The sequence below is a fragment of the Phaeodactylum tricornutum genome, chromosome 22 (genome assembly GCF_000150955.2).
Source record: "Phaeodactylum tricornutum CCAP 1055/1 chromosome 22, whole genome shotgun sequence".
Taxonomy (NCBI): domain Eukaryota; phylum Bacillariophyta; class Bacillariophyceae; order Surirellales; family Neidiaceae; genus Phaeodactylum; species Phaeodactylum tricornutum.
This window is the reverse complement of record NC_011690.1, coordinates 401,330-424,945: the sequence shown is the minus strand read 5'-3', so window position 1 is coordinate 424,945 and position 23,616 is coordinate 401,330. Positions and strand designations below refer to the sequence as shown.

The 23,616-nt window shown below is 49.9% G+C and overlaps 13 protein-coding genes across 13 annotated transcripts; 5 read left to right on the top strand and 8 right to left on the bottom strand.

The window, feature by feature from the left end:
- Window positions 1-561: 561 nt before the first annotated feature.
- PHATRDRAFT_15948 (predicted protein) lies at window positions 562-1,347 on the top strand (the record flags this gene model as incomplete). The annotated part of the gene is made up of 1 exon (XM_002184213.1): window positions 562-1,347. A coding segment is annotated over one exon (786 nt), but the record flags the coding sequence as incomplete, so codon positions are not given.
- Window positions 1,348-1,662: 315 nt separating this feature from the next.
- Window positions 1,663-4,730, bottom strand: PHATRDRAFT_49498 (predicted protein; the record flags this gene model as incomplete). Its single annotated transcript, XM_002184098.1, has 2 exons — window positions 1,663-4,000; window positions 4,126-4,730. 2 exons carry the CDS (start codon window positions 4,728-4,730, stop codon window positions 1,663-1,665), a joined length of 2,943 nt encoding a protein of 980 aa, XP_002184134.1.
- Window positions 4,731-5,470: 740 nt separating this feature from the next.
- Window positions 5,471-7,337, top strand: PHATRDRAFT_49497 (predicted protein; the record flags this gene model as incomplete). The annotated part of the gene is made up of 2 exons (XM_002184212.1): window positions 5,471-6,295; window positions 6,502-7,337. 2 exons carry the CDS (start codon window positions 5,471-5,473, stop codon window positions 7,204-7,206), a joined length of 1,530 nt encoding a protein of 509 aa, XP_002184248.1. The 3' UTR covers window positions 7,207-7,337.
- Window positions 7,338-7,457: 120 nt separating this feature from the next.
- PHATRDRAFT_40214 (predicted protein) lies at window positions 7,458-8,459 on the bottom strand (the record flags this gene model as incomplete). The annotated part of the gene is made up of 1 exon (XM_002184097.1): window positions 7,458-8,459. One exon carries the CDS (start codon window positions 8,457-8,459, stop codon window positions 7,458-7,460), a length of 1,002 nt encoding a protein of 333 aa, XP_002184133.1.
- Window positions 8,460-8,826: 367 nt separating this feature from the next.
- On the bottom strand, window positions 8,827-10,407 carry PHATRDRAFT_49496 (predicted protein; the record flags this gene model as incomplete). The annotated part of the gene is made up of 1 exon (XM_002184096.1): window positions 8,827-10,407. One exon carries the CDS (start codon window positions 10,405-10,407, stop codon window positions 8,827-8,829), a length of 1,581 nt encoding a protein of 526 aa, XP_002184132.1.
- A 407-nt stretch (window positions 10,408-10,814) lies between these two features.
- On the top strand, window positions 10,815-12,029 carry PHATRDRAFT_49495 (predicted protein; the record flags this gene model as incomplete). The annotated part of the gene is made up of 3 exons (XM_002184211.1): window positions 10,815-11,064; window positions 11,155-11,401; window positions 11,485-12,029. The coding sequence occupies exons 1-3, from the start codon at window positions 10,990-10,992 to the stop codon at window positions 12,027-12,029; spliced, it is 867 nt and encodes a 288-aa protein (XP_002184247.1). The 5' UTR covers window positions 10,815-10,989.
- A 67-nt stretch (window positions 12,030-12,096) lies between these two features.
- On the bottom strand, window positions 12,097-12,936 carry PHATRDRAFT_49494 (predicted protein). The gene has a single exon (XM_002184095.1). It carries the CDS (start codon window positions 12,845-12,847, stop codon window positions 12,140-12,142), a length of 708 nt encoding a protein of 235 aa, XP_002184131.1. The 5' UTR covers window positions 12,848-12,936; the 3' UTR covers window positions 12,097-12,139.
- Window positions 12,937-13,231: 295 nt separating this feature from the next.
- On the top strand, window positions 13,232-14,595 carry UBC1 (ubiquitin-conjugating enzyme 1). Its single transcript, XM_002184210.1, has 3 exons — window positions 13,232-13,615; window positions 13,693-14,043; window positions 14,068-14,595. The coding sequence occupies exons 1-2, from the start codon at window positions 13,337-13,339 to the stop codon at window positions 14,005-14,007; spliced, it is 594 nt and encodes a 197-aa protein (XP_002184246.1). The 5' UTR covers window positions 13,232-13,336; the 3' UTR covers window positions 14,008-14,043; window positions 14,068-14,595.
- A 1,038-nt stretch (window positions 14,596-15,633) lies between these two features.
- On the bottom strand, window positions 15,634-16,341 carry PHATRDRAFT_40209 (predicted protein; the record flags this gene model as incomplete). Its single annotated transcript, XM_002184094.1, has 1 exon — window positions 15,634-16,341. The coding sequence occupies one exon, from the start codon at window positions 16,339-16,341 to the stop codon at window positions 15,634-15,636; it is 708 nt and encodes a 235-aa protein (XP_002184130.1).
- A 477-nt stretch (window positions 16,342-16,818) lies between these two features.
- PHATRDRAFT_23260 (predicted protein) lies at window positions 16,819-18,778 on the bottom strand. Its single transcript, XM_002184093.1, has 4 exons — window positions 18,410-18,778; window positions 18,122-18,297; window positions 17,760-18,051; window positions 16,819-17,676 (listed from the first exon to the last, which is right to left on the bottom strand). Exons 1-4 carry the CDS (start codon window positions 18,579-18,581, stop codon window positions 16,838-16,840), a joined length of 1,479 nt encoding a protein of 492 aa, XP_002184129.1. The 5' UTR covers window positions 18,582-18,778; the 3' UTR covers window positions 16,819-16,837.
- Window positions 18,779-19,313: 535 nt separating this feature from the next.
- On the top strand, window positions 19,314-21,125 carry PHATRDRAFT_49491 (predicted protein; the record flags this gene model as incomplete). The annotated part of the gene is made up of 3 exons (XM_002184209.1): window positions 19,314-19,462; window positions 19,548-20,364; window positions 20,472-21,125. Exons 1-3 carry the CDS (start codon window positions 19,347-19,349, stop codon window positions 21,123-21,125), a joined length of 1,587 nt encoding a protein of 528 aa, XP_002184245.1. The 5' UTR covers window positions 19,314-19,346.
- Window positions 21,126-21,176: 51 nt separating this feature from the next.
- Window positions 21,177-22,061, bottom strand: PsbM (photosystem II subunit). The gene is made up of 2 exons (XM_002184092.1): window positions 21,865-22,061; window positions 21,177-21,584 (listed from the first exon to the last, which is right to left on the bottom strand). Exons 1-2 carry the CDS (start codon window positions 21,944-21,946, stop codon window positions 21,340-21,342), a joined length of 327 nt encoding a protein of 108 aa, XP_002184128.1. The 5' UTR covers window positions 21,947-22,061; the 3' UTR covers window positions 21,177-21,339.
- A 315-nt stretch (window positions 22,062-22,376) lies between these two features.
- On the bottom strand, window positions 22,377-23,418 carry Lhcr11 (protein fucoxanthin chl a/c protein). The gene has a single exon (XM_002184091.1). The coding sequence runs from the start codon at window positions 23,310-23,312 to the stop codon at window positions 22,572-22,574; it is 741 nt and encodes a 246-aa protein (XP_002184127.1). The 5' UTR covers window positions 23,313-23,418; the 3' UTR covers window positions 22,377-22,571.
- Between the last annotated feature and the right edge of the window lie 198 nt (window positions 23,419-23,616).

Here is a 23,616-nt window from a genome sequence, read left to right as displayed (position 1 = left end):
GTTTTCGACGTGCTGGCTAGGCGTGGTAGGATGCTGATAGTTACCGATATGTTGGTTTTGTGAGCCAAGCTAGCTAAATTAAAAAGTAAAGCCATGCAATTGTTTGGTTAAAGAGAGTTTCAAGCGATATGGCTTTTCTTTAGATGGCCTCACTGTTACTGTAAAATTGGCGTGGTGTACTCTAGCGTCATGACCGGAAGCTACTTTACATTATCTGTTTATACCTCTTTTTGTTAGTGTTAGTACCGGTATGGTATGGTATGGTATGCCATGAGAGAATTCTGACTGACTGGGACAGTGAGTCGCAATTTTGTCAATTCTGTTCTTTGGTCTTCCTTTCCGGTTTCAGACAGAACCACAACGACCTTTCTTCACGATACCCGACATTTCGCAAGGACTGCCGAGCGATCGATAAATCATTGCCTTGCGTTTCACAGTTAATTGTCATTGTCATCGAGACTGTTTTCTTCGACCATGAGTACCATGGATGTCTCGCACGTGCCGTATCGCTTGGCGAGTGCTTATTTACTCACGCGATTGGAATCTGCGGGCCTAGCTCTGCCGACCGTTGGTATTATTTGCGGCTCGGGACTTTCTGGTCTAGCGGCGACCTTGGACGGTCCCACCTTGACGGTACCGTACGCTGATATTCCGGGCTTTCCCGCACACTGCACGGTAGCCGGACACAAGGGTGAAGTAGTGTTTGGTTCGATCCACGGCGTGCAGGCCATTTGTTTCCGGGGTCGCTTTCATTCCTACGAAGGCCACGACATGAAGACGGTTGTCTTGCCCGTCTACGTCATGCGCTGCCTCGACACCAAAATTGTCATCATCACTAACGCTGCTGGAGGATTGAATCCGGATTATAACGTAGGAGATGTAGTTGCAGTCTCGGATCACTTGGCCTTGCCGCAGTTGGCCGGGAAGAATCCCTTGATTGGACCCAATGACGACGAATTGGGTCCCCGTTTCCCCGCCACCAGCGACGCCTATCCCGACGCCTTGAGGATTGCCGCTACGCACGCCGCCGAATCTCTCAATATGCAAGAGTACTGGCATCCCCACGGAACTTACTGCTTCGTCTCCGGACCCATGTACGAAAGCAAAGCGGAGTGTCGCTTGCTTCGCACCCTCGGAGGCGACGCCGTGGGTATGTCCACGATTCCCGAAGTCGTGGCTGCGCACCACTGCGAGCTTAAAGTCCTCTGCCTTAGTCTCATCACCAACAAGGTGGTCATGGAGGGCGACGAAGGTGCGACGGTCGCGACACACGCCGAAGTTCTCGAAGCCGTCCAGGCCCGCTCGGTTCAGATGCAAACACTCGTCAAGGAAATTGTGGCCAATCTCAGTAAGGAAATTCTGCCCAAATTACCACCCCTCCGGCAAGTTTCCTTACTGGTTCCGCCATCTTTGCATTCTCGGAACAACAACAATCCATCCCCGGGCAAAGCGTTGACGGTACAAGCCCTCTTGGCAGCGGGCGCGGTCTTTGCGTTGGGATGCTTCGTTGGAACGAGGATGCTGACTGCACGCCGTTGAAATACCAACACGCCTAACAAATGGGCTGATATTGTACGAGAAACATGAAACATACAATTCACTCGTCTAAAGCACTGGAATATTCTCGACCAGATCAGGTAGATTCTTTTACATAAGTAGTATTTATGGTTGAAGTTTTGAGTCTCGATGCCTTTCTCGGTCTGAAGATGAGCTACCAGAGGCGGTGATTATTGCGTTCGAGCTACACTCTTCTTTTATTACCGCAACATTGTGGGCTACAAATAGTTGAGTGATCTGGTCGAGAAGTTCCCGTCGAAGAATCTGTCGACACCGATCCAGATACTGAACCACAATTAAACAAGCCCCCGGGCTTTCGAAACACAGCGTCAGGTTGCCGTTCTGTATCAATCGCGGAACATTTTCGTGCCGAACCGCAACATGCAACCATGCCCCATCACCGGCCGCCGCAATCACGTTGAGCAAGGGCAAAGCACAAAGAACAATCCCCCGCAGACTTTCTGCTTTCGTTCTCGGTCGCGTAACGTAGACGTCCATGGGGTCTAGGACAAGGATCAATTCGTCCATTGATGTCGGCTTGGTCTCATTTGGCTCGGCAAAGGCCGCTGAACTGCCGCTGTTTGTCCCGTCATCACTAGCTGTGCATCGAAAAGTCATGCGTCCCCGGAGGTCTAGATCGGTCCCGATGGGCGATCTCTCACGTAGAGCTCCGAAAATGTGACCCAGTTCATCCGCCGGATCCGTCCGGGCCATCGGATCGACTGGGGATCGTCGCCGGCAAAGCTGTGGCGGAGAAGATACAGAGCTGTTTCTAGTCTGTTCCAGGACCATCCAGAAACGCTCCGTGACTCGACACACGGCACGAAAGTGAATCGCCATAAGCGCGTTGAAGCGGGCAACTTCCATGTCGTTGCTCGTTGCCCCCCGAAGCTTGCGAATGATTGTTTCTGCTGTGGTAGCATAAGCCGTACATCCATGCTGGCCCAATTGATACGCATGAAAGCGGCAAACAGGAGGGATACCGTGCCTAGTCGACATAGTCAGCCGTTGGTAGCGCCCTTGGACAATGGACTCAATCAGGTCGACAAAAAGATCTGACACTCCAAAAAGTTGTTGCGACTCCAAAGTTCGTTGATAAAACAATTTTTTTGTTGTGAGAAGTGCGTTCCAAAGTAGTGATGCTACTGGAAGTACATGTGGTGACTTTATCTTCTCGGTATTTATCGATGAAATGTACAATACCTGCAAGGCAAGCGATGTGACGCACTCGAGAGCAATAGTGCAGACAGGGGAAAGTGCAGTGTGATGTTGAAGTAGAACGGATTCGAGGGATGTCTCGAAGACGGTCGGGATGAAGGTTGTCTGGGCCGCATTGGGAGTCAAAGATAGAAGAGTCAGCATTCGATATGCGTCCGCATCCAGCGCGGGAGACTCTAGGACAGCCTCCAACAACATGGCCGCTGTAGGTACCCGCCAAAGGCCAAATTCGCCACGTAGGGCTTGAAACACATTGCTCCGATACGGATTGTCCATGTCATTGTCCATTTTCCCGGCTACGATCGAGTTCAAGGCAGAGGTAAAGATATAATCGGGGGAACGCGTTGCCTGTGGTTGGGTGGTCGTCCAAAGTGGCGCAGATTGGGGATGTAGGAGAGCGACTGCTAGCATACGCACCAAAGGAGCATATTCGAGTCGTTGAAAAAGCTTGGCCAATACAAACACTGAAACTTGGGCCAGCGCTTCCTTCTCGGGGATGACGTCGGCATCCAGAATTCCAACCATCAAGAATTTACGTTCTCGAGATGGCAACAGTCCAGACAAAAGTACGGAAACGACTGTCTGCAGGAGTTCTTCGCAAAGCCGAACATTCAATTCTTGAATGCCGCAAAAGAAAACGTCGTTCAGGGCGTCAATTTCTTCGTGTAGGCCGTTCAATTGGCCGACAATGGCGTTACTGCGTACGCCGTCCACGACTGGTCCGGTCGCAAGATTGGCAATCCTTCGAGACCTCCGCCGGAGCAACGTAGCCAGGTGACGGGCCAAGAGACCTTGTTCTCGTTCCGCTCCACGGATCCATTCCCGGATAGGTGCGAATTGAATTTGCATCAAGTCGACAATCAGATTGAGACAGGTAAAGTGTACATAGGCATTGGACTGAGCGTACGTGCTTGTGGCGGTATCAAGTGTGGCGGTAAAGAGCGGAAAATAGACGTGATTGTTCGCGGGTTCGTGGACGGCAAAGAAAGGAAAGAGTTGGGGTGGTGATCCACTCAGCTGTAACGACAGGGTTTTGATGAAGCCAACGTAGAGTGGTAGCATGATCTCCAGTGCTGGATCGGTCCATTGCTGCAGAGGTAGAATGCAGGCAATCAATTCATTGATACAGTTTTGGGATAGAATGAAGTATAGAGCGGACGGGTCGCGTACCCCGGACACCAGTAGTGACACGGTGTGTAGCACTTGTGCTTTGACCAGAGGACTCCTGCAGAGTAGACGAAATTTGGTTAGCGTGTCCGTAGCGAGAGAGAGAAAGAGTAGTGGGGCTTTGGTTTCGCGTGCTGGGGCTTCGACTATCGACCACAGACGGTTCGAGACGAATCAACGTACCAGACCACTCCGTGTAAGCACTGTTCCGGCGACGCGGTTCGGGACGTTCCGGTCTGCGGTGTTTCCTTGACAATATCCACCAGCAGCGTCAGCATAGCTTTTTCACAAAAGTACTCAAAGACCTCATCACTCCGCAATCGATTGGAGGTCAAGGCAGGTTGTTCGGCGTTCACCAGCACTTCACCAATTTGTCGTACGAGTTCCGTCACTCTGGCTTCCCGGTGCCGTGCGTGGGCCAACGCGGTGACCATCGCATCGTCCCGCATGATTCTGGCTCCCCCGTTGGCCCCTTCTTTGTCGGCGGATCGCGTCGCTGCGAGCAAACGAAAGGCGACCGCCAGTGCATGTTGCTTCTGGGACGGGGCGGAGTCCACATCCTGGTGGCGACCGTCGTCGTCACGCTGGTGTGCAAAGGCTGCGTAGGATTTCCAGTAGAACCAGATACTCGCGTGGGTCCGGATAAAGGCGTGGGGAACCTGTCGTGGTTCCAAAGTGTCCGGCGATGTATCCAATTGCTCGAGTAGATCGGCGTACAGGTACCGCAAACGTGTTGCCGAAAAGCGTCGTTGTCGGCGGGACGACAGTAAACTCGCCACGGTTTCCATGCCTGTTTGTTTCCCGCGTGTGTACGTCTGTCTTGTGCTATTCTACTGTCTAGTACTAATCTAATTGTAGTGGAAGTTGTAGCCGTGCATTGGCGAATGGGAAGATACGGGCGCCATGGTCGAATGAATTAAGTGTGCCTTTCGTGTATTGTGTCGCTGGTGAAGTCGGGTATCTCAACATGATCGATTGCAATATTCGAAACACGCATAATGTCTGATTCACGATTCACCTCTCGTGATGGATACGTAAAATAGCCTGTAAACTAGGTAAGTTTCCCGTGCACGGCGGTGCGAGTCCCAGGAATAACGAGTCGTGCAAAGCGCCGAACTTTTGACCGTGAATTCGCAGTCGGTTCGTGCTGGTGACGTAAATGTTGCCGATTCCGAGACTGACATCGTACAGACGAAGAATTTCGGGAATGGGCGCGGTGGCGTTGACAAACGATTGCGTTGGTTTTGGGTAGACGGACGGACGCTGGTTTCGCACGCTTTTCCGCCCTAGCCCTAGAGACAGTTGCAAGAAGGGGAGTGAGTGTGAGTCCTTCCCCCGTACGCATCCGCAGTGCGCGCGTGAAGGTTGTTGTCATCGTCGCTTCTGGTTGATTCGAGTCGGTCCAAAGTGACAGTGAGCGAAGTCGGTGGTGGATGGGTAGGAAAGGTAGCTAGCTAACTGTAAGGTAATGTAAATACCCTCATTGCACAGAGACCTTGACAGAGTAAAGTGCGTTTGATTGAAGACAATGCCGCTGGTTTCGGAAACGAGTACACATTACGAGTCTACACCATTATTGTCGTCACTGTCGTCCCAGTCTGCTTTCACATCCCCGTCTACCTTGACAGCGACGCTGCCGTCCGCGTCGCCCCATCCATCACCCGACTCGACGATGCGACGTGCCAGTAGCGACGCAGCCTTTCCCAGAGTCGTTTCGTATTCTCGGCTCGATTGTTGGTTGTCCGACAATCCCGACGACGGTGCGGTAGAGGTCAATCCGTACGCTCACACCAACCACAGCAATAGTAGTAACGGCGGTATGGGTACCGGAATGGGAACGGGGATCGGTACCAATTCCAAAACCAACCTCCACACCAATAACTCCATCCACAGTACTGTTGTACAGGGACCATCGAAAAGTCTCCATCGCAAACGGACCCTTAGTAACGTTCCCCGGGTAGCACACGCGGCCTCGTACGGAATTGCGGCTGTCACCGGGGACAGTCGACGGGTCTGGTTTCGTTTGGCCTGGATTTGCCACTTTGGACTACTCGCAATCGTCTTGTTGGTCAGTGTTCTCAACAATCCAAATTCCCGGTACGTGACCTATACTTCGTTCAATGACACCCCGACGAACGCTCTGTTTACCAGTAACACAAAATCGTACTCACACGTCCATCGCACCCTCGGACTTGGGGATAGAAAATATGTACCGATACACGCTTCCGACAGCTCGGGAACGGGCGATTGTCAAAAGGCCTTTGTCAACGTCATGGCGGACTCGCTACAGGAACCAGACGCCCTCATTTGCTGTCGCAATGACGGATTCTTTACCGGTATATGTCCCTCCAAGGTAAGTGGACTGCAGGAATAGTATGTGTGGTATGGGTGTACCGATCGTACGATTGATTGTCCAAGTCATGCAGGGCTGATGCCTGAACAAATAGACTTAGTTCTGGCCGATCCCGACACGCATCCTCACGCATTTGTGTTTGCTTTCGTTCCCCGCCCAATATCTGTGTTTCCACCGTCATCCCATCCCTGTTGCTACCGAAGCAGTCCACGTCATTACCCTTCGCGGGGAGACTCGCACAATTCCCCGAAGCCTGGTTGCTTCCCTTATTTCCTCTCTTATTCCGATTGCTCTTTAACCTTTACCACGCCATATTCAGTGGCATGCCTGTGGAGTTTACCATTTTTCGACGACTCGGCCTGTACGTCATTCTCATGAACATTCGCGGATGGGTACTCTACCTCGCCTTTAACGAAATCGAAGATTCCATCGTCCGCGAAACGTCCCAGGCGTGCTGGTACCGTCCCTATCTCGATGAGGCGCAACCCGATTGTTACGGTCGCGTATTCGATTTTTCCGATCATGTGGTGCTGTACTTTGCACAAATCTTGCCCATTGCCTGGCTGGAACTGCTCTACGCACTCTTGGAAAGCCCGTACTGGAATTTTAATCGAGTTCTGAACATCTCAGCGACGCGCTACAATACACTCGATCCGTACTACTACGGCAGCGAGACACTGATACCAACCTACCTGTATCCCAGCTTTTTAGTACTCTCCATGGCCTATCTTTACTTCGTTACCTTTTTGGGAACCTACAAGACGGCCACCTACTTTCACACCGGACCGGAAGTTCTCGCCGGCTTCGTGGTCAGTCTGACTTTGCACGGACCGATCTGTTACTTGCAATGCAGCGAGCGATGTCAACGCGTTCGGGACTACTTTTTTGGTTACCCCAAGGACGTTCGATAAAAGACTTTGTTGTCGTTGTTGTGGACGGCCGCGCAACCTCAGCATTGCTAGACACGGCCGTTGGGGAAACTAATAGTGACACGGTGAACGTTGGCGTCGTGTTACGCTTTAATACGTATCTTTTATATGCTACACCAAGAAGAAAAGTTTCGTGTTTCGTTCATTCCTCACGGTTTTAATTCTGGTGTTGGTGTTGCGGTCGTTTATGGACCGACCATCTAAACCGACTCCTAATGCGCAGGATACGGCGGCTAGTGCAAGGACAAAACGTTCGCGTACCCTCCACCTTGCTCCAAATATACTCCAACAATCGCTATGAGAACGTTGACGCGTGCCAGGACGTCGCGTTCACGATCGTTCTCCAACACTAGCGCGGCACGAACGTGGGTCAATCGCCGGAGGAACTTATACAACATGGCGGCATCGTCTCGGTGAATCGGTCGTTCCAATCGCGCCAGCAATGCGTAAATCCACTGCGACAAGGGCCCGGGCGACCAACCCTCCTCAATATAGTAGGCCAAATGGCCAAGAACACGACGGATCATGACTTGATCCATTTGCAACAACAAACTAACGGTGGGGGCGAACCCCTTCTCGGGAAGATTCCGTTGCCACGTAGCTGTGGGAATAGCGGAAGCGCCGTCCCCTGGGTCCTCCGTGTCTTCGTCATCGTTGCAGTCATTGTCGTTTTCCGCTGCTGCTACGATTGCTAATGTATCATCTTCGTAATACGCCGCAGCGTTGCCTTGCGCTTCGGCGTGTCCCGCACAGAATATATGCCAGGCCGCTCGGTCTTTCATGGGCGGCAGGAGCACGCGATCGGTGCGCTTCCCGCCGATACCTCGGAGACGGCAATCCTCCAAATAGTCACGTAATCTCGAGAAGGTTTCCAACGTCCGTTCCGTCCAGACAGAGGCGGCAACCGGCAGATGCAGAGCCGTCGGGGGAGGCACCAAGGCGGTCCGATCCGACAGCAAATACGCCAAGGACGCGGCGGAACCCATTTGTGGCTCGTCGTCGTTTTCTGTACGCCTTTTCGAAATTGTAGGGGATCGAGAGGCTTCGAATACTTCCGGTAAAGACTTGGCCTGCTGCACTACCATGTACAGGTAGCTAGACGCGTCCATGCTTGCGATATCTTCGAACGCTGCACGGTCCAGCAATCCTCCGTTTTGGCTCCCGTTATTTCCATCGGTGCGTTGGCGACGATGTCCACGCGATTGCACCGGCAGACAAGCTTGAGGCAGTGACATGTGTTGTACAATACCACAACGGACGAAAAATCAAGAAACTGATCGGTGTTACAGCTCCTATTCAGATTGCCTGTGAGTTACTAATGACTGCAAGGTAAATTGGAGTGGGATCGATCGATCACAGGGTCACTCTCAATCAAATTCACGGATAGATGGTTGTCTGGTCTCCGTAGGGACACGTATCTGGAAGCACAGGAAGCAAATGTCAACGATACCGATAGCTACTCTACTATGGCTACATCGTACCCATTGCCAACACTAGAGTGTCACCTACAAATTTGCTCCATTCGGAGGCGCCTGTCTTAAATCCTATCTATTCCAACTACGATCGTGGCGTGCTGGATTTCGAGCACCGTACACCGACCGATTAGTTATGAAAAGCCACGTGAGGGCTACTGGATGAATTCCAGGCGGCCGGGACCGTGTCGTGAAAGCATTCAAAGTCAACGACACAGACCGGCTTGGTCGCCGCGTTTGGGCGGCATTGACGAAAGATGGAACGAGGCCCAATCGCCGCAGTGTCTTCAGTCTCGTCGTAGGGAAACACGCACGGAACGAAGCGTTCATTCCAAGACAAGTCCGCACACGTGTACGAATGACGCGTCTGGATCGAGGCTCCGGTCAGCTCGTCGGTTCCTTCCACCAAGACCACAATCTCGGTCTCTCTGTCCATCCAAAAACGCTGCACGTATTGCAGATGCTCCTCCGCAAAGTCGCGAGGGCTTTTCGTCAGAGCAAGACCGTTCTTGCTGCTGCTTCTCAGTGTACAAGGAGATTCGTCCAACGAATGAATTTTCCCTTGGGCATCGTACCAAATAGATGGTGGGAGAAACGGTGAAGTTTCATCAATCCGGTGTACCAGAACTTGTGGTAGACTCATTAAAATGTGCGAGGTCACATCTTCGTGGGAAAACCGAACGGCTCGTGTCACAAAGTGTGTGGTCTCCACCGGTAGCTCTGACCGAACTTTCTGGTCGCTAGCGTTTGTATCTACAGTGTCTGCATCTTTGTTCTCGTTACGTTGGATGATGGATTCGACCGGGTGTCGTTCGTGTCGGACACAGTACCCGCGGACACAGGACTCCAGCAGTTGGTGGTGTTGAAGCTCTCCGAGGCGAAACATGAGATACAACGTGCCATTTACTCGCTGAATGACTGCCTTGTCGGAGAACAGCACCGTCTTCCCCCGTTTGTGTCCGCGACTGATCCGCTGGAAGAGGAGACCAATAGCAACGGCGTCGAAAGTAATGGCACAACAGACTTGACAAAGAACCAACAAGAACGGTGTCCAACACCCACCGAAGTAGTAATCGGAAACCCCGTATCCAATAGTAGCCATCGTGGAGAGCGAAAAGTACATGGCTTCCATGTGGTTATTTATGTCCATGGAACAGAAAGCGAGTCTCGAAATAGAACCATCCGGATTGAGCTGTTGCTCTTCTCCCAACCTGTTGACTCCGTAATAAATACTCGCGAATATAAAGACAATGGCCGCATAAGTCAAAAATAGAATCGCCATGAGCACAATAGTGCGTTGGTAGGCCAGCGAATAGAACCAGGTATCCCACAGGTGCTTGGAAATCGTCAAACGCCGACGTGTGCCTCCCGGCAAGTGATGGTGTCGGGTTGCTTCTCGAGAAACGTGCTGCACTCTCCAACGACCCCGCGACTGACAAAAGGCAGCATCGCGATCTAGGATCCTTCTCTCACTTGACCATGTCTCGCGTGTAGTGGGAGTTGCGGACGTGGAGTCTACTGGGGCACACCGGCGTCGGCGGACCAGGGGATTCGACGACGGCGGCGTCAATCGTGAAGAATTCTGCCGTGTCTGTCGGGAATCGGTCGGAACTTCGATGTATTGCTGCAGAAGAGGATCCCTCAATGCGTATGGGTCGTCTGGGACGTCCAACCGCAATTCATGCGCTTCCCCTAATCGAACTTTCGTCATGGTCAGAATTAGGATGTGCCTGACGAATCTGATGATGTGTCCTCTCTAACTGTAAACGCCGCTATAGTAGTTGATCTCCTTGGCTCTTTGTTTGTCCAACAGATAACTGTAGAGACGTACAGCATTAGGTACCTCTCCTTACACTTATAATGCTTTCTGTCGGCCAGATGTCGTCTATATGTCTGCTTGAGTGGAAGGCCATGACGGCTACTGGGAATCCATTTTTTGTGAACAGGAGTTGTACCATACTATCGTACACGATGGAAGGGCGAGGATCCGAGTGAAACTCGAGAAATCCCGAAACGGCGTTGGTTGTTTTGACGGGGAAGTAGGGTAGGGTAGCTCGACTCTTCGGGTTTTCTACAGTTACCATACATCCGACAAAAAATCTTCTGGAAAGAAGACAAGGACCATTCACAGTCACTTACCTTAGCCTTTTCCCCTTTGCTACGTGGAAAGGCTGAGCATTAGGTTTTGTGATCCTGGAAAGAACCGCAAGGTAGAAAGGCAACGGTTTGACGCCAAGAAGGAAGGGCGGACAAAGTGGATCCACGTTTTTGGATACGCTCAAAATAGGCGTTCATGCTACTGTTATCGCTACTACAGCAGTTGAGAGAGACACTGGACGCTTGGACGGGAGTCCCTGGAAGTCTGGGGGTAAGTCGTTCTTGGGAAAATTGCTGCATCATGAACGATAGTGTACCCTACCAACGTTTCTGACATTGGTTGAGATCTTCTTGCCTCTAGTATCTCCTGATTATTGGATTGGTCGTTGCCGGATATTCCTACACCAGTGCCTCTCTCATCGCTGATACTAAAGATATGCCAGAAGAAGAGGAGCAACCCGATCCGCCACGCAACTTTACTGCAAAGCAGCTACGGTATTTCAATGGAGAAAAAGAAGACAAGGGCGATGATCTGAAACCGGTATATCTTTCGGTGAACGGAACCGTGTTTGATGTGTCCGATGGCCGGAACTTTTACGGCCCCGACGGTACGTTGGAATGGCGTACTCAAATTCTGATAGTTTCTGTACCATCACTTAATCTTACCTCGCTATTCCTGGAATGAGAGCAGGCCCCTACGCTGCGTTTGCGGGACGCGAATGCGGCGTGGCTCTCGCCAAAATGTCCTTTGACGAGGAACACCTCGACGATTTCGATGGTTGTACCAAACTGAATCCCGGTGAAAAGATGGAGTTGGAAGGATGGATTGATAAGTTTACGTACTATCGACCGTATCCGATCAAAGGTCGACTGATTCCCGACCAATGTATGCCATCCCCAGAACGAGTACTCTCGAAAGAGGAGTTAGCCAAAAACAATGGTAAAGGTCCAACACCGGAAGGTTATGCGACGCCTCCGATATACATTGGTGCCGGTGACAAAGTTTTTGATATGTCGTTTGGGGGTGTCACCTTTTACGGTGAGGGTGGTCCTTACCATAGGTTCGCCGGTTACGACGTTTCCCGTTCCTTGGCCAAGATGAGTTTAGATGAGGAAGACATCAAGAACTCGGATGTTAGTGATATGAGTGAGAAGCAACTAAAAATCATGAACGATTGGATCAAAACTTTTGAGGAGCGTAAAAGCTACCCACTTGTGGGCAAGCTAGCAAAGTAGTCGTGATACGATTTTCTAATATCGCGTGTAGTCATTGTTGCTCTGGGGTCGGAGCGGATTTTATTTTGAGTTGCTCTATATATTATGAGAAAACATTGTTTGCCAGTGTGCTAACGCTGCGTTCGCTCGTCGACAATGCACGTACGGCAATATGGACACACATCCTTTGTATTGAGCCACTGGTCAACGCAACTCGCGTGGAAACTGTGTCCGCACGGTAGCCGACGTAGGCGCTCCTCTTCCTCATATTCACTTTGACATACCAAGCACTTGCTTTCGGAATCATCTACGTCAGCACCGACGTTTGATGAGCGGTACACAACAGTGGGAAGCTTATGAATATGACGCTGCGCGTCCAAGGTCCAGCGTTCCGTCTTGACGTCTCCAATTCGCTCGCCTATCTCCAACATTGTTTCGTAAGAAAGCTCTCCCTCGTCGTCTTCTAGTTCGGCTACCTGCTCGCGTTCTTCTTCGCGAAGTAGTTCCTGCATCGCTTGGTAGTCTTCCTGTGACAGCTGATCGGCCGATTCTCGGAGAAGCTGAAACGAGTTTTCATAAACTGCCATTGCTTCTTCCGCCATGAGCATGCGAGCGAGTTCCAAGGATTCTTGCTCCTCACGGTCTAGCTGGCTGTCATCCAACCCTTCGTTCTCTAGAGAAGGTAGGCAAGTGACATTCGCATCCTTGAAACTACCGTTCGGAGTGCTGGCGATGGAGCTGCTGTCGGCATCATTCTGTAAAGAATTCATTTTGCTCAGAGGCGAAACGGCAACCATTTCTTCGGCCGAACGCACCGACACCAATGGACTTGTGGACATCTCTCTAGAACAGAACAAACGGGACAAGTCCGTACGGCTGGCTATTCACAAGTCAATCACAACAAGTCTTCGACCTGAAAATCCTCGGACGGTAAGGATGTGCTCGATTGGGGCTGGGACGTGGGCGATCGATCGCCGAACAGCTTTATGTTCTTCGTTTTTGCGTCTAAATAAAATAAATATATATTTATGACATTCGCTTTTGATTATATCTGAATGTCTCTACTGTGTCTTGGGTTATCATAGCGTCACTTCTTACCCCCATCCATACCTATTTGACATCAGCGACCGAAAGGAATAGGCATAAGAGTTCTTCATTCCTTTCGCTTCCTAGTCGATACCGAATCGGCCTCTACAGCGCTTGGCCATCACAACACGTGATTAGTCTGCCGAGCTGGTGGTTGATATTCTTCTGGTCTTGGAGCGTACGTGCACCATTTCTCAGCTGTTGTTATCTTAGCACAGCTTACGTATATTCCTTGACATATCATGGCGGCTACCGCTGGTGTTAACGGAAGACTTCTGAAAGAAGTGGCGGTGGTCCAGAAGGATGACGCTTCCGGGGTCACGGCTACTCTTGTGACGGAGGGTCAGCTGCGACACTTGAAAGGGAGCATTCAAGGTCCTTCGGGATCTCCATACGAGGGTGGTGTCTTTGAAATCGATATTCATATACCGATTGAGTATCCGTTCGAACCGCCGAAAATGAAATTTCTCACGAAAGTCTGGCACCCGAATATTTCGTCGCAAACGGGTGCGATTTGTCTGGTAAGTAGTTACGAAATGGTAAACACTGTCGACGCTAGTAGAATACACAAACTAACTAGATGGAATGCATATAATAGGATATTCTGAAAGACCAATGGAGTCCAGCTTTGACCATCAAGACAGCTTTGTTGTCGCTGTTGGCGTTGATGTGTTCCCCCGAACCGGGAGATCCACAGGATGCGGAAGTGGCAAAAATGTATATGGGGAACCGTGAGGAGTTCGATCGGACGGCAAAATTCTGGACGGAATCGTACGCGAAGCCGTCGAGCAAGGAAGATGCCATTAGTAGGGTCTGTGAAATGGGTTTTGACCGTGAAAGCGCTCGTAATGCCTTGGAAAAGCATTCATGGAACGAGAGCGCGGCTGTGAATGCGCTGCTTGGCGGAGCATAGTAGTCCGTAATCTTAGTTTCGACGATCACAAGAATGGTCGAATTTCAATTCTTTGAGATGATTCTAACAGTAATACAGATTGGCAGCCGAGCGAAACTCTGATTCCATTCACCTTTCACCGCACAATTTAGATTTCTGTTTATCGACGGTGATCCAAGATGCCTCTTGCAGAAAGATTTCACGCGAAATTTGCCGAAAACTGTCAAATTCTTGCCAGTTTTTCAAACATTGGGACTCATTGTTTCGATCCCAAACTTTGGACAAAGCAGATTCTAGAAGTAGAACATCTTCTTCCACATGTTGTGACAGAAACGACCATTCCAAAAGGTGCCAGCCTTTGCTTTTTGCCTGCTTGCTGTTGTCGTATCGAGCTAGGCAAAATGGACATTTCAGTTGCTTCAATACCCATCGTTTTTCGCAGGACTCGCAGAGGGCGTGGCCGCATCCTAGAATGGTATTTGATATGCTGCTAAAGCATATCACACAATCGTCGTGGGGACCTTGGGTGAGTTTTGCCAATCCAATACCTGACAAGGTCTCTTCAGTTCCAATGAGCTCGCCCAGTCGGCGCAGCAAAGAAAAAATCTTGCAGAATTCACGCAATGCGAGGTAAAGAATCGTCTTCCTTGGCGCCAAGTAAGTCACCTTGATTACTACCTATCCGCAGAGCACGCCAACAATATTAAAAATCGGATGTTGAAACGAGGAAAGGGCTGTCTTTTGTACTTACATTTTCTGATAGATAGCTTTCTCTGTCCCTCCTTGAGAGACTTGGCAAACTAGCCAAATGGCTTTTCTTCGCGTCACGGAACAAGGGGATAAATACAACGGCATCGATAAAGTCTGTTGAAATTTGGCAGCTTTCATTTTCGTGTGAACGCCGACAATTGAACAAGGCGTGAAGAGCGGTTGCCTCTTCGGTCCAGTCAATTAGTTCATCCAAACAAAGCGGCAGCGGAAGCATACTTCGCTCACAACACCACCTCAGATTTGAATCAAGTCCAAAAAGGAATGGGAAACCCATGACCCCATCATTTGCACTAGCTCCGCACTAGCTCCCCGACTGTCTCGTCTTTCAAATGATAGATGCTGACCCATAATCTCCCAGAAGCTGCATAACTAGCGCACACGATTGTAAAAGCAACATAATGATATGAGTTGTACGATGCAGTCTCACAAACTAGATTGGATCGTGGGACTTTCAAAGTTCATGGGTGCCGTGATTGCAAGTCATCGAGTCGTGGACTCAGCTTTCATTCACAAACGGTTTTTACATCACATTCATGAAATTTTAAATATTAACATAATAGCTCGCTTTTGAATGTCGCCACTCATCTCTCATCTAGCATCGAGATGACATTGAAATAGTTACTTCTGCTACTCCTAGCTTTTCACTAACTGTAAACGAGACTTTCCCAAAGAATTAGAACTCGAGGTCAATGGGGGAGCAAAAATTGTTGCTTGCCCTCGGCGGGTTCATAGATCACGCCCCCGTTTCTCAACACCGGAAGAACGAATGTTGATGAGTCAAATTGGAGTTCCTATTCCCTTTACTTGCAAGCTTTGCAGCAGAGGTCCAAACGCGCAAAAGTGTTGAGTATAAGCTTGTTCGCGTGGTGAGCCACTTCAGTCGTTTTGATCAACTTCAAAAAAGAGACTATCGATTCCTTCGACGTTCGCTCTACCTGGCGAGCCCGTCGCGCAAGCTTGCTCGCGGCCATGCCAGAAGAGAATGCCCAACCGAGATTGAACCGGTAATCCTAATTGTTCACAAGCATTGCTGCCAGGTTCAATGCGAACTACGCCATGAAGGACGGCCATGCTATCCATTACAATAACATCACCCGATTTCAGCATGAGAGTCTCCGTATTACACCTAAATTCAACCGTCAGTCCAAGCGTTATCATGACCAACCACTCTTCCCGTTGGCCTGGCTGAGTTGGAGAATCATAGTGCGCCGGCATCGATGCGTTTTGTCCATATAAAAGAGCAATTCCTGTCAAAGGAGTGGACTCTTCGCAAATCTTGCTAAGATATTTGTTTGTTGTGCTGTGTCTAGTGCACCCAAGCGCCTTCCGCGCGACGGTGGCTGCTTTTGGCAAATTCCATGAGAGGTCGCCCCCACACGATATGCCGAGATTGAGCTTCTCAGAAGCATTTGATTCAGAAAAAGAAGCCTCCACTTTTTGGTGCAGCGCGCCGTCGTCGGAATTCCGCGCATGACATTTCAACGCCTCATTCACAAGCTCTCTCTGTAGATTTTTCTCGACGAAGGAACGAAAGACGAAAAACTGACGAAACGGCGGGTCATTCCTTTCGTTGTCCGTCTCCATTGCTGCCTCATCCGTTTGCAAAGCTAAGCACTACCACTCCTAAGCAATGCAGAGACAGTAAAACAAATTTCCCGGAGCACAGAGATATTCATATAAATGTAGTCTGCTGGTCACGTTATCTTCACCGTACTTGCGTTATCTGTTCTGCTTTTCACGGTTTTATCTGGAAGACCTTATTCTTTGGCTGGGAAGCATTCTAGGCGGCGGGCGACCTTACGTCGTTTGACTGTGAACGCTCAAAACCGAGACGTTAAGTGAAAAAAATCTGGCCAATCAGGTATGCTTTCGAGATTGACTATGATCTACCCATGATTTCACAATTTCTAAATCTACCCCCTTTGCAAAGGATGGAAGGAAACCAAGACACCTCAATGCAAAACACGGACTAGAGCTACCTGTGGTCTATATTGATTTTAGTTTCTGCTGTAACCTCTCTATGTAGCGTGTACACAAGAACAATTCATGCCGATTGCCATCGAAGGTTTTGATGCATAATTTAGATAACTTCTCTATCGGTTGTTCTCTGTGATTTTTTAAGAATTGATAGCTCCACGGCAGGATCACGTGCTTCGGAAATCCTCACTTCAGCTTCAAGAATTGAGTTGTCACCCGTAATCTCTGCAAAATACGTCGACATATCCTCCAATGAGCGCCCCTTGGTTTCTGGGAGGTAGATCCACAAGAAACCGAGAACCAAAAGTGAAATGATTGATAGCAAAAGGAAGAACCCTCCCCACCCGATAGCGTTTGCAGTTGAAAGAAAAGTTGAGGCCATTAGTGTCGCTGTTGCTCGGTTGAGGAAAGCAGACAGTGACATCGCTTTTGCCCGTATTGAAGTTGGAAAGACCTCCGCCGGAACAAGCCAGGCCCCCGGTCCCATTCCAACACTAAAGGCCGCCAAATACATGCCAAGTCCAAAAATGATGAATCCTGAACTAGTACTTGAAGCGATGAAGAATGTTATGCTGATCATCAGCAATGCTATTGCCATCCCGATCAGTGATATGAAAAGGAGTGGGCGACGACCTTTTATATCAAACAGTTTCCCTCCAACAACAATGAACAGGAGCTTGACCATTCCAAGAAAAATAAGCAGCAAGTTTTGCTTCTGCTCCGAGTTAATTCCGCTTTTTTCAAGGACATCCAGTAAATAGTACTGGATGGAATCAATACCCACGGCTTGTTGGGCAACAGCAACCCCAATTCCCACTAAGAGAATCCTTCGAAAGGCTGGCGTCGGGTTCCATATAATCTGCCAGCCGGCCGCGTGTTCGACTGCCCTATCGCGAACGTATGCTTCTTTCATGTCGTGTACGACCAGATCCACATCGTAGCCTTGGCAATTAATTCGCATGACGAGTAAAGTTGTTTAGCAAAGCTGGCTAAAAACCACAAAGTGATGAGATCAACACGCTCACCTTTTGGATAGATCGTTTGCAGAATTTCGAAAGCTTCCGTTTCCCGACCTTTTGATACTAGCCAGCGTGGCGATTCGGGCATGACTTTCAGAACCAACGCAATCATGACGATTGGCATGATAGTTCCGGCGAAAAACATCCATCGCCATTCAGTACCGTCGGCAATTGGGGCAAGGATGATGCTCATAGAGAAGCCTAGTACAATCCCAACATTCAAAGCGATTTCTGACCAGGTGACGAGTTCTCCACGATGCTTGGCAGGCGATATTTCTGCAATGTATAGGGGATCTATCTGAAGGGTCAACTCCGAGTGAGTATATTGTCTGTCGGGACAGATACACGGATCACGCTTCCATGCTTACCGCGAGACCAACTCCCACCCCCAATCCTACCAGCATGCGACCGAGCATAAGTACGCTGTAAGTCTGCGCAATTCCGGTGATCACGACACCGAAAATGAACCCTGTTGCTGCCACGAGGAAGGTCTTCCTACGACCATACGTGTCGGAGACGTACTGAGCCGAGAGCGCGCCGAACACTGCAGTTTTTTACGAACGAGATGTTGACACAATTCAAGGCTAGTCAGAAGACGTATGTTTTGCGCGTTGCTGGTGGGCGGGCCGGGCTGCAAACAACGTCACACCACTTACTCGCCCAAAAGTCAATGCTTCCTACGAAGAGTTCTCGCTGTACGCGCGTCAATCCTAGATCATCTTGTATCAGTCTACCTGCTTGCGTGCCGATACCGATATCGTATCCCAGATTACATGAGTTTAGGCAAGCGCACAGGCAGTATATGTATGTCGACCTCGATATCTCCATTGGAACACCACCGGTGTTTCCATGATGCTCTCCTTCATTAGTCTGGACAAGGTGGGGGGAGTATGGGATGGGAACGCTTGTGCCAGGTCCAATACGTCGACATTATGGTCACATGGATCCTAGAAAACGCGACTTGATTTCCTCGATTTGGGGATTTCAACGCGGAGATGTGACGATAGTGGTATTTCTAATTTTTTTTTCATGGTTCGGATGTTCTGGTTTATTGTTACTGGCAGCTTCACCGTTTTCCATGAATTTGGGTTGCTTGTCCCATACAATTCAGCACGTCGGTTTTGCTCTACTGTAGCAGATTGAAAGTATAAATGCGGAGGGACGACATTTCAATACATTCTAAAATGTTGATATTTGTCTGATGATGAGTCGTATCAGTTATTTGGAAAAGTGATAAATTGTCTAACATGTATGGACCGATTTGTGACAACTATTGTCGCGGTATAAACAGTCGTTCCGAGACCGCAAGATATCGCGTCACAGAGACAAAAGAGGACCCGAATGCAGCGAGGCCTCCACAACAGCCTTCATCTGTTTTCCCTCTCTTGTCAATTTCGCATTTCGGTGCGTACTTCCGCAGATAATTTCAGAGGAAGTATGTACGTGAGCGCATGAAGCACTGTTCAGCAAACGGGTTCAATGCCGCTATCGTTATCGACTTATTGATTCGTCACATCAGAGAATAACTCACGAAACCTTTCGCTCCGTATCTTTCGTTAGCGTGGACTGGAATGGGCCAGTCATCTTTCAAAAATGTCGAGCAATGAGAATGCCGAGCTTCCGCTGCGGCGTAAGATCTGGTTTGCCATTTTTGGCTGCTTGCAGAATTCCATGGTCGGAGGAATGCTGTACGGATGGGCTTGCATTGAGTAAGTGTCACACCGAACGCCATCGGAAGTAGAAATTGTGCAACGCTGGACTGGTTGGTCTCTCACTGTTTGATTGTGTTTCCAGTCGTTCCATTCTCTCAGCTTCCACGGCCAATGGCGGAGCGGGCCTCACTTTATCGCAAACCACTCTCATGTTTTCCTGGGCCTCTTGTGCCGCAATGGTATCAACGCTGGCTCTCGGTATTGTACTAGATCGGTATGGTCCAAGACTTTGTTCGGTGCTTGCGCATGCGATTATTGCTCTCGGCTGTCAGGTATTTGCCATGTCGAACCGATTCGAGACTTTTGCATTGGCGGTATGTCTCATCTCGTTGGGAGGACCGGGAATTCAAGTATCTATTGTTCATCTCGCCAATCTGTTTCCGGACAATCAGTATTTAGTACTGAGCTGCCTTAATGGAACGATATCCATCAGCTTTGCCGTCTTTGCCATGTTTGACTGGCTGTGGGAAAAATATCCGAACGTTGGCTTTCGTTCCTTGTTCGGCTACTACGCTTTGGTTGTACTGGTATCACTGGTGGCCTCAGCCATTTACTGGCCCGACGAACCCTTCGAGGCACCGGAAAAAGAGTATGATCCGCTGGAATTTTTGGAACCCACGCCGGAAGAAGATTATTTCGAGGCTACAACGGCTCACCGCCACTTGCTCGAACAACCTCTCGACTCGTATCTCCGCGCCGACATCAACCCGCAACTCGTACGGCACAATTCGTACCGGGCGTCCAAAAAGGCATTGGACAGGGGTGACGAAGCTCTCATTAGTTTAAAGGATCAGCCCTTTTGGAGGCAGTTTTGCAGTGGTACCTACTTTCGGACCGTACTCTTCTTTGTTACGGTCTGCTTTTTAGCGAATTTTTACGTGGCCTCCTTTTCGACCGAGGTATGCGGATCAATGAGAGAAAGAGTACAAAATCACCAGTGCGCCGAGGGCCTGTCTCGTCCATGGATTCTTACGGTCTTTTTTTCTTCTTACCCATTTCTACCCAGATGGCCGACTCGCGCAACTTTTCGTACGAATCACAACGCGATCTGGCACGAATATTTACCCTCATCATGGCGGCAGGTGTGCTGGCATCGCTCGTCGTTGGCGTTCTCATGGATCGCATTGGTTTGGATGCGTGTACTGCTCTGACACTACTCCTCGGCCAAGGTCAAATTTTGATTCTTGTTTTCGTCCCGGACCATCGACGTTGGATGATCTTTGGGTTCGTTGTTTACGTCTTTTTTCGACAATTCTTGTTTCCCGTCTACATTGCGAATTTGACGGCACATTTGGGTTTCAAATATTTTGGACTCCTCAACGGACTAGGCTTTGCCGCCTCGGGCATTGCTCAGGTGTTTATGGCATCACTGGTCCAAGTCGTGCAAGGAGACTGCAACATGGTCTCGACCGATCCCGGTGAAGATACCCAAACGGTCGATTGTGAAATTGGTCGATGGATGGACCTCCACGTTGTTGAGTTTGTTTTGATGGGTTTGCTGCTACTAGCACCGTGGATCGAAAGTCGGGAGAAACTCCGGCGTCAAGAGCGTATTCAAGAATTACTGCGGATTGCCAGCCAAACGTCCATGAGCTACGGGTCCGTATCGCCCTCCCCATCCAATTTGGACGACCACGCCAGGGTTGGCATGGAGTTGTAACACTAGGTGTCAAAGTGGTCGACGATAATGTACATAAAAGGGAACGCAAATGCCTTCAACCGTAGGAACTACGTTATGTGAAACCTCCCGTAGCTATATCAGTCGTATCGATGCATGTATAGGTAGGTAGTAGTCCGTATGTACGTCAACAAATTGCCCAGTCTATAGCGAATAGTCCAATGTCCAAGAGACAAAAGAACGTCTTCGTGTTATTTTACTCGGCATCCTGTCCACCGGCACGTCCAGCCTTGCGCGATTCGGTTTGGATGAATAAGTTGATGAGGAAAAGGCAGGGAAGGAGGGTTCCTAGAGCTACGGCAAGGTAGGCACCGAATTGGACCTCAAGGGCAACCGTGTTGGTGGGAAGCGCTTCGACGATCGAGTCGAGAGCGAACGCTGGGGCAGCCAAAGCAGCCACCGGCAAAGCCCCCGCAGCCTTGGTGAAGGCAGCCTTGGCGACTGGAAAGGAAAACAAGAGAGAGGATTAATTCGTGAGGAAAAAAAAAAGCATTTCCAATCGAAACGCGATTGCCGTCTACGGGTCCAGAGTACTCGAGCGATACAACGGAGAGTGTTGTCCAACAGTAAAAACTATCTTGGCATAGTGATCACATGGATCACACACACGCAATACAGCTCGTATTCGTTCCCCGAGTCGCGCAGAATGTACCAATCACCGTAGGCAGTCACTGCAAAAATGTTTCTTCTACACGAAACGATCTACGCGGGATGCACTCACCCTGCTGAGGAGCCTGGTTCGGGGCAAATGCCAGGGAGGCAGCGATAAGCGCGAAAAGGGTCAAAAGCTGAAAGGATTTCATGGTCTACACAACAAGGGTTTCGGACAACTATTTTGTTAGGCTGAACGTGTGCCGCACTCTCCCGTGTGTTGGCGAAAGGGAATGCAGCAAGAGTGTACGCAAGTGTACGTGGGTGATGCCCGTAGAAATGTACGTTGAAGCTGTCGTGGATCCAAGCGGGAGGTCGAAAGATCGCAGGAAGGTATTCTCAAGTTCCGGGTGATTATGTCACACTTGACGCTACGCGTAGCTACAACTACTGTTCTGTGTAGTAGGAGTTCGATTTCCAGTTTTCTTTACAGTTCGACCATACAAGCTATAGAGAGCTTTGTATCAGCTAGTCGGCACAACACAAAGGATACGAACATGCAGAAAAAGGTATCGCTGTCAACCAATCGGTACTGCGAGCCGAGGTCCCGCAACAAAACACTGTCTTGCAGAGCGAATCAACAAATACGTTAGGGCCGACCTTACAGTTAGGTGTTCCATTAGTCGAATAAATGTCAACAAATATAAGACTGACTGTAAGTGTCTGTAGTTCCACGATACAATAGTCTCGGTCTAACGGTGTTGTGTTACTAGTCAACAACAAAAGGGGCAAAACCTAGTGCCAGCGTACGGGGTTGTGTCGCCGTCGCGGAAAGAATTAAAAGTAGGGGAAGCTCTGCGTAGCTTCGCCCAGGGCGGTCTGGGTCGCGATACCTCCAAATGCCAGCATGGCGAGGCGTCCGTTGTTGACTTCCTTGGTCTTCATGGTCTTGATCGCTTCGGCGCTCTTGCCCTTCAACAGGCCTCCGTCGAATCCAAAGTCGCCAGCATCACGGTCGGTGAGTTCTCCTTTGGAAACCTGCACCAAAGCGGCTCCGGTGCAGAACTCCACAAAGCCAATCGCCAAGAGCATGACGGTCATGGTTCCTTGGTCGACCAAAATGTTGTGCGCATTGTAGGCGTTGGGGATGTCCGTGTATGGAGCTCCAGCACCCGGGAAACGCACCCCAAAGTCGGTGGCGATCCATCCAGTGACGGCCAGCATGGCGACGCGGCAGTGCTTGATTTCGGCTTCGCGCATCCAGTAGAGTGTGGAGATTCCTCCCGTTTCTTCCCACGAAGGAGGCTGGAGGAATCCCGCAAAGTTCTTGGGAATAGAAGAAAGGTAGAACGGATCGAATCCCTGGTCACCGGGAGAGCTTCCGTCCAAGTTGATCGGGCGTGGAAGGAACGGAACGGCACGCGAGCGTTCCGTCTTGTCCACCATGGTATTCCACAGTCGGTCCGGCATGGCCGCCTGCAAGGACGTGCTACTAGTAGAAGCCTGCGTGGAGGAAGTGGGGGCGAACGCCGCCGTGGAGCCAGCCATGGCCAAAGCGAGAACAGCAGAAGACTTCATCGTGACTGTGAGTTGCAGGCAGGCAAGTAAGTAACTGTAAGCGACTAGCGAGTCGGAGGACTATGGGAACAAACAAACAAACAAACCAACAATTGCGGTAGCAGCTGCTTCCAATATGCCTGCCTACCTACACACACGGCGTCCAAACGGTGCTTTACAGGCTTGTCCTTCTCGTTGAGGTCGTATCTTTTTTTAGGTGAGTCGGGTCTGGCCGTCGCTTACTTCTAGTTGGTGACGTATAGCCGGGTACATGCATATACCGAAGTGTTGTCGCAATCCACAAACTATACTACTGTTGATAGGC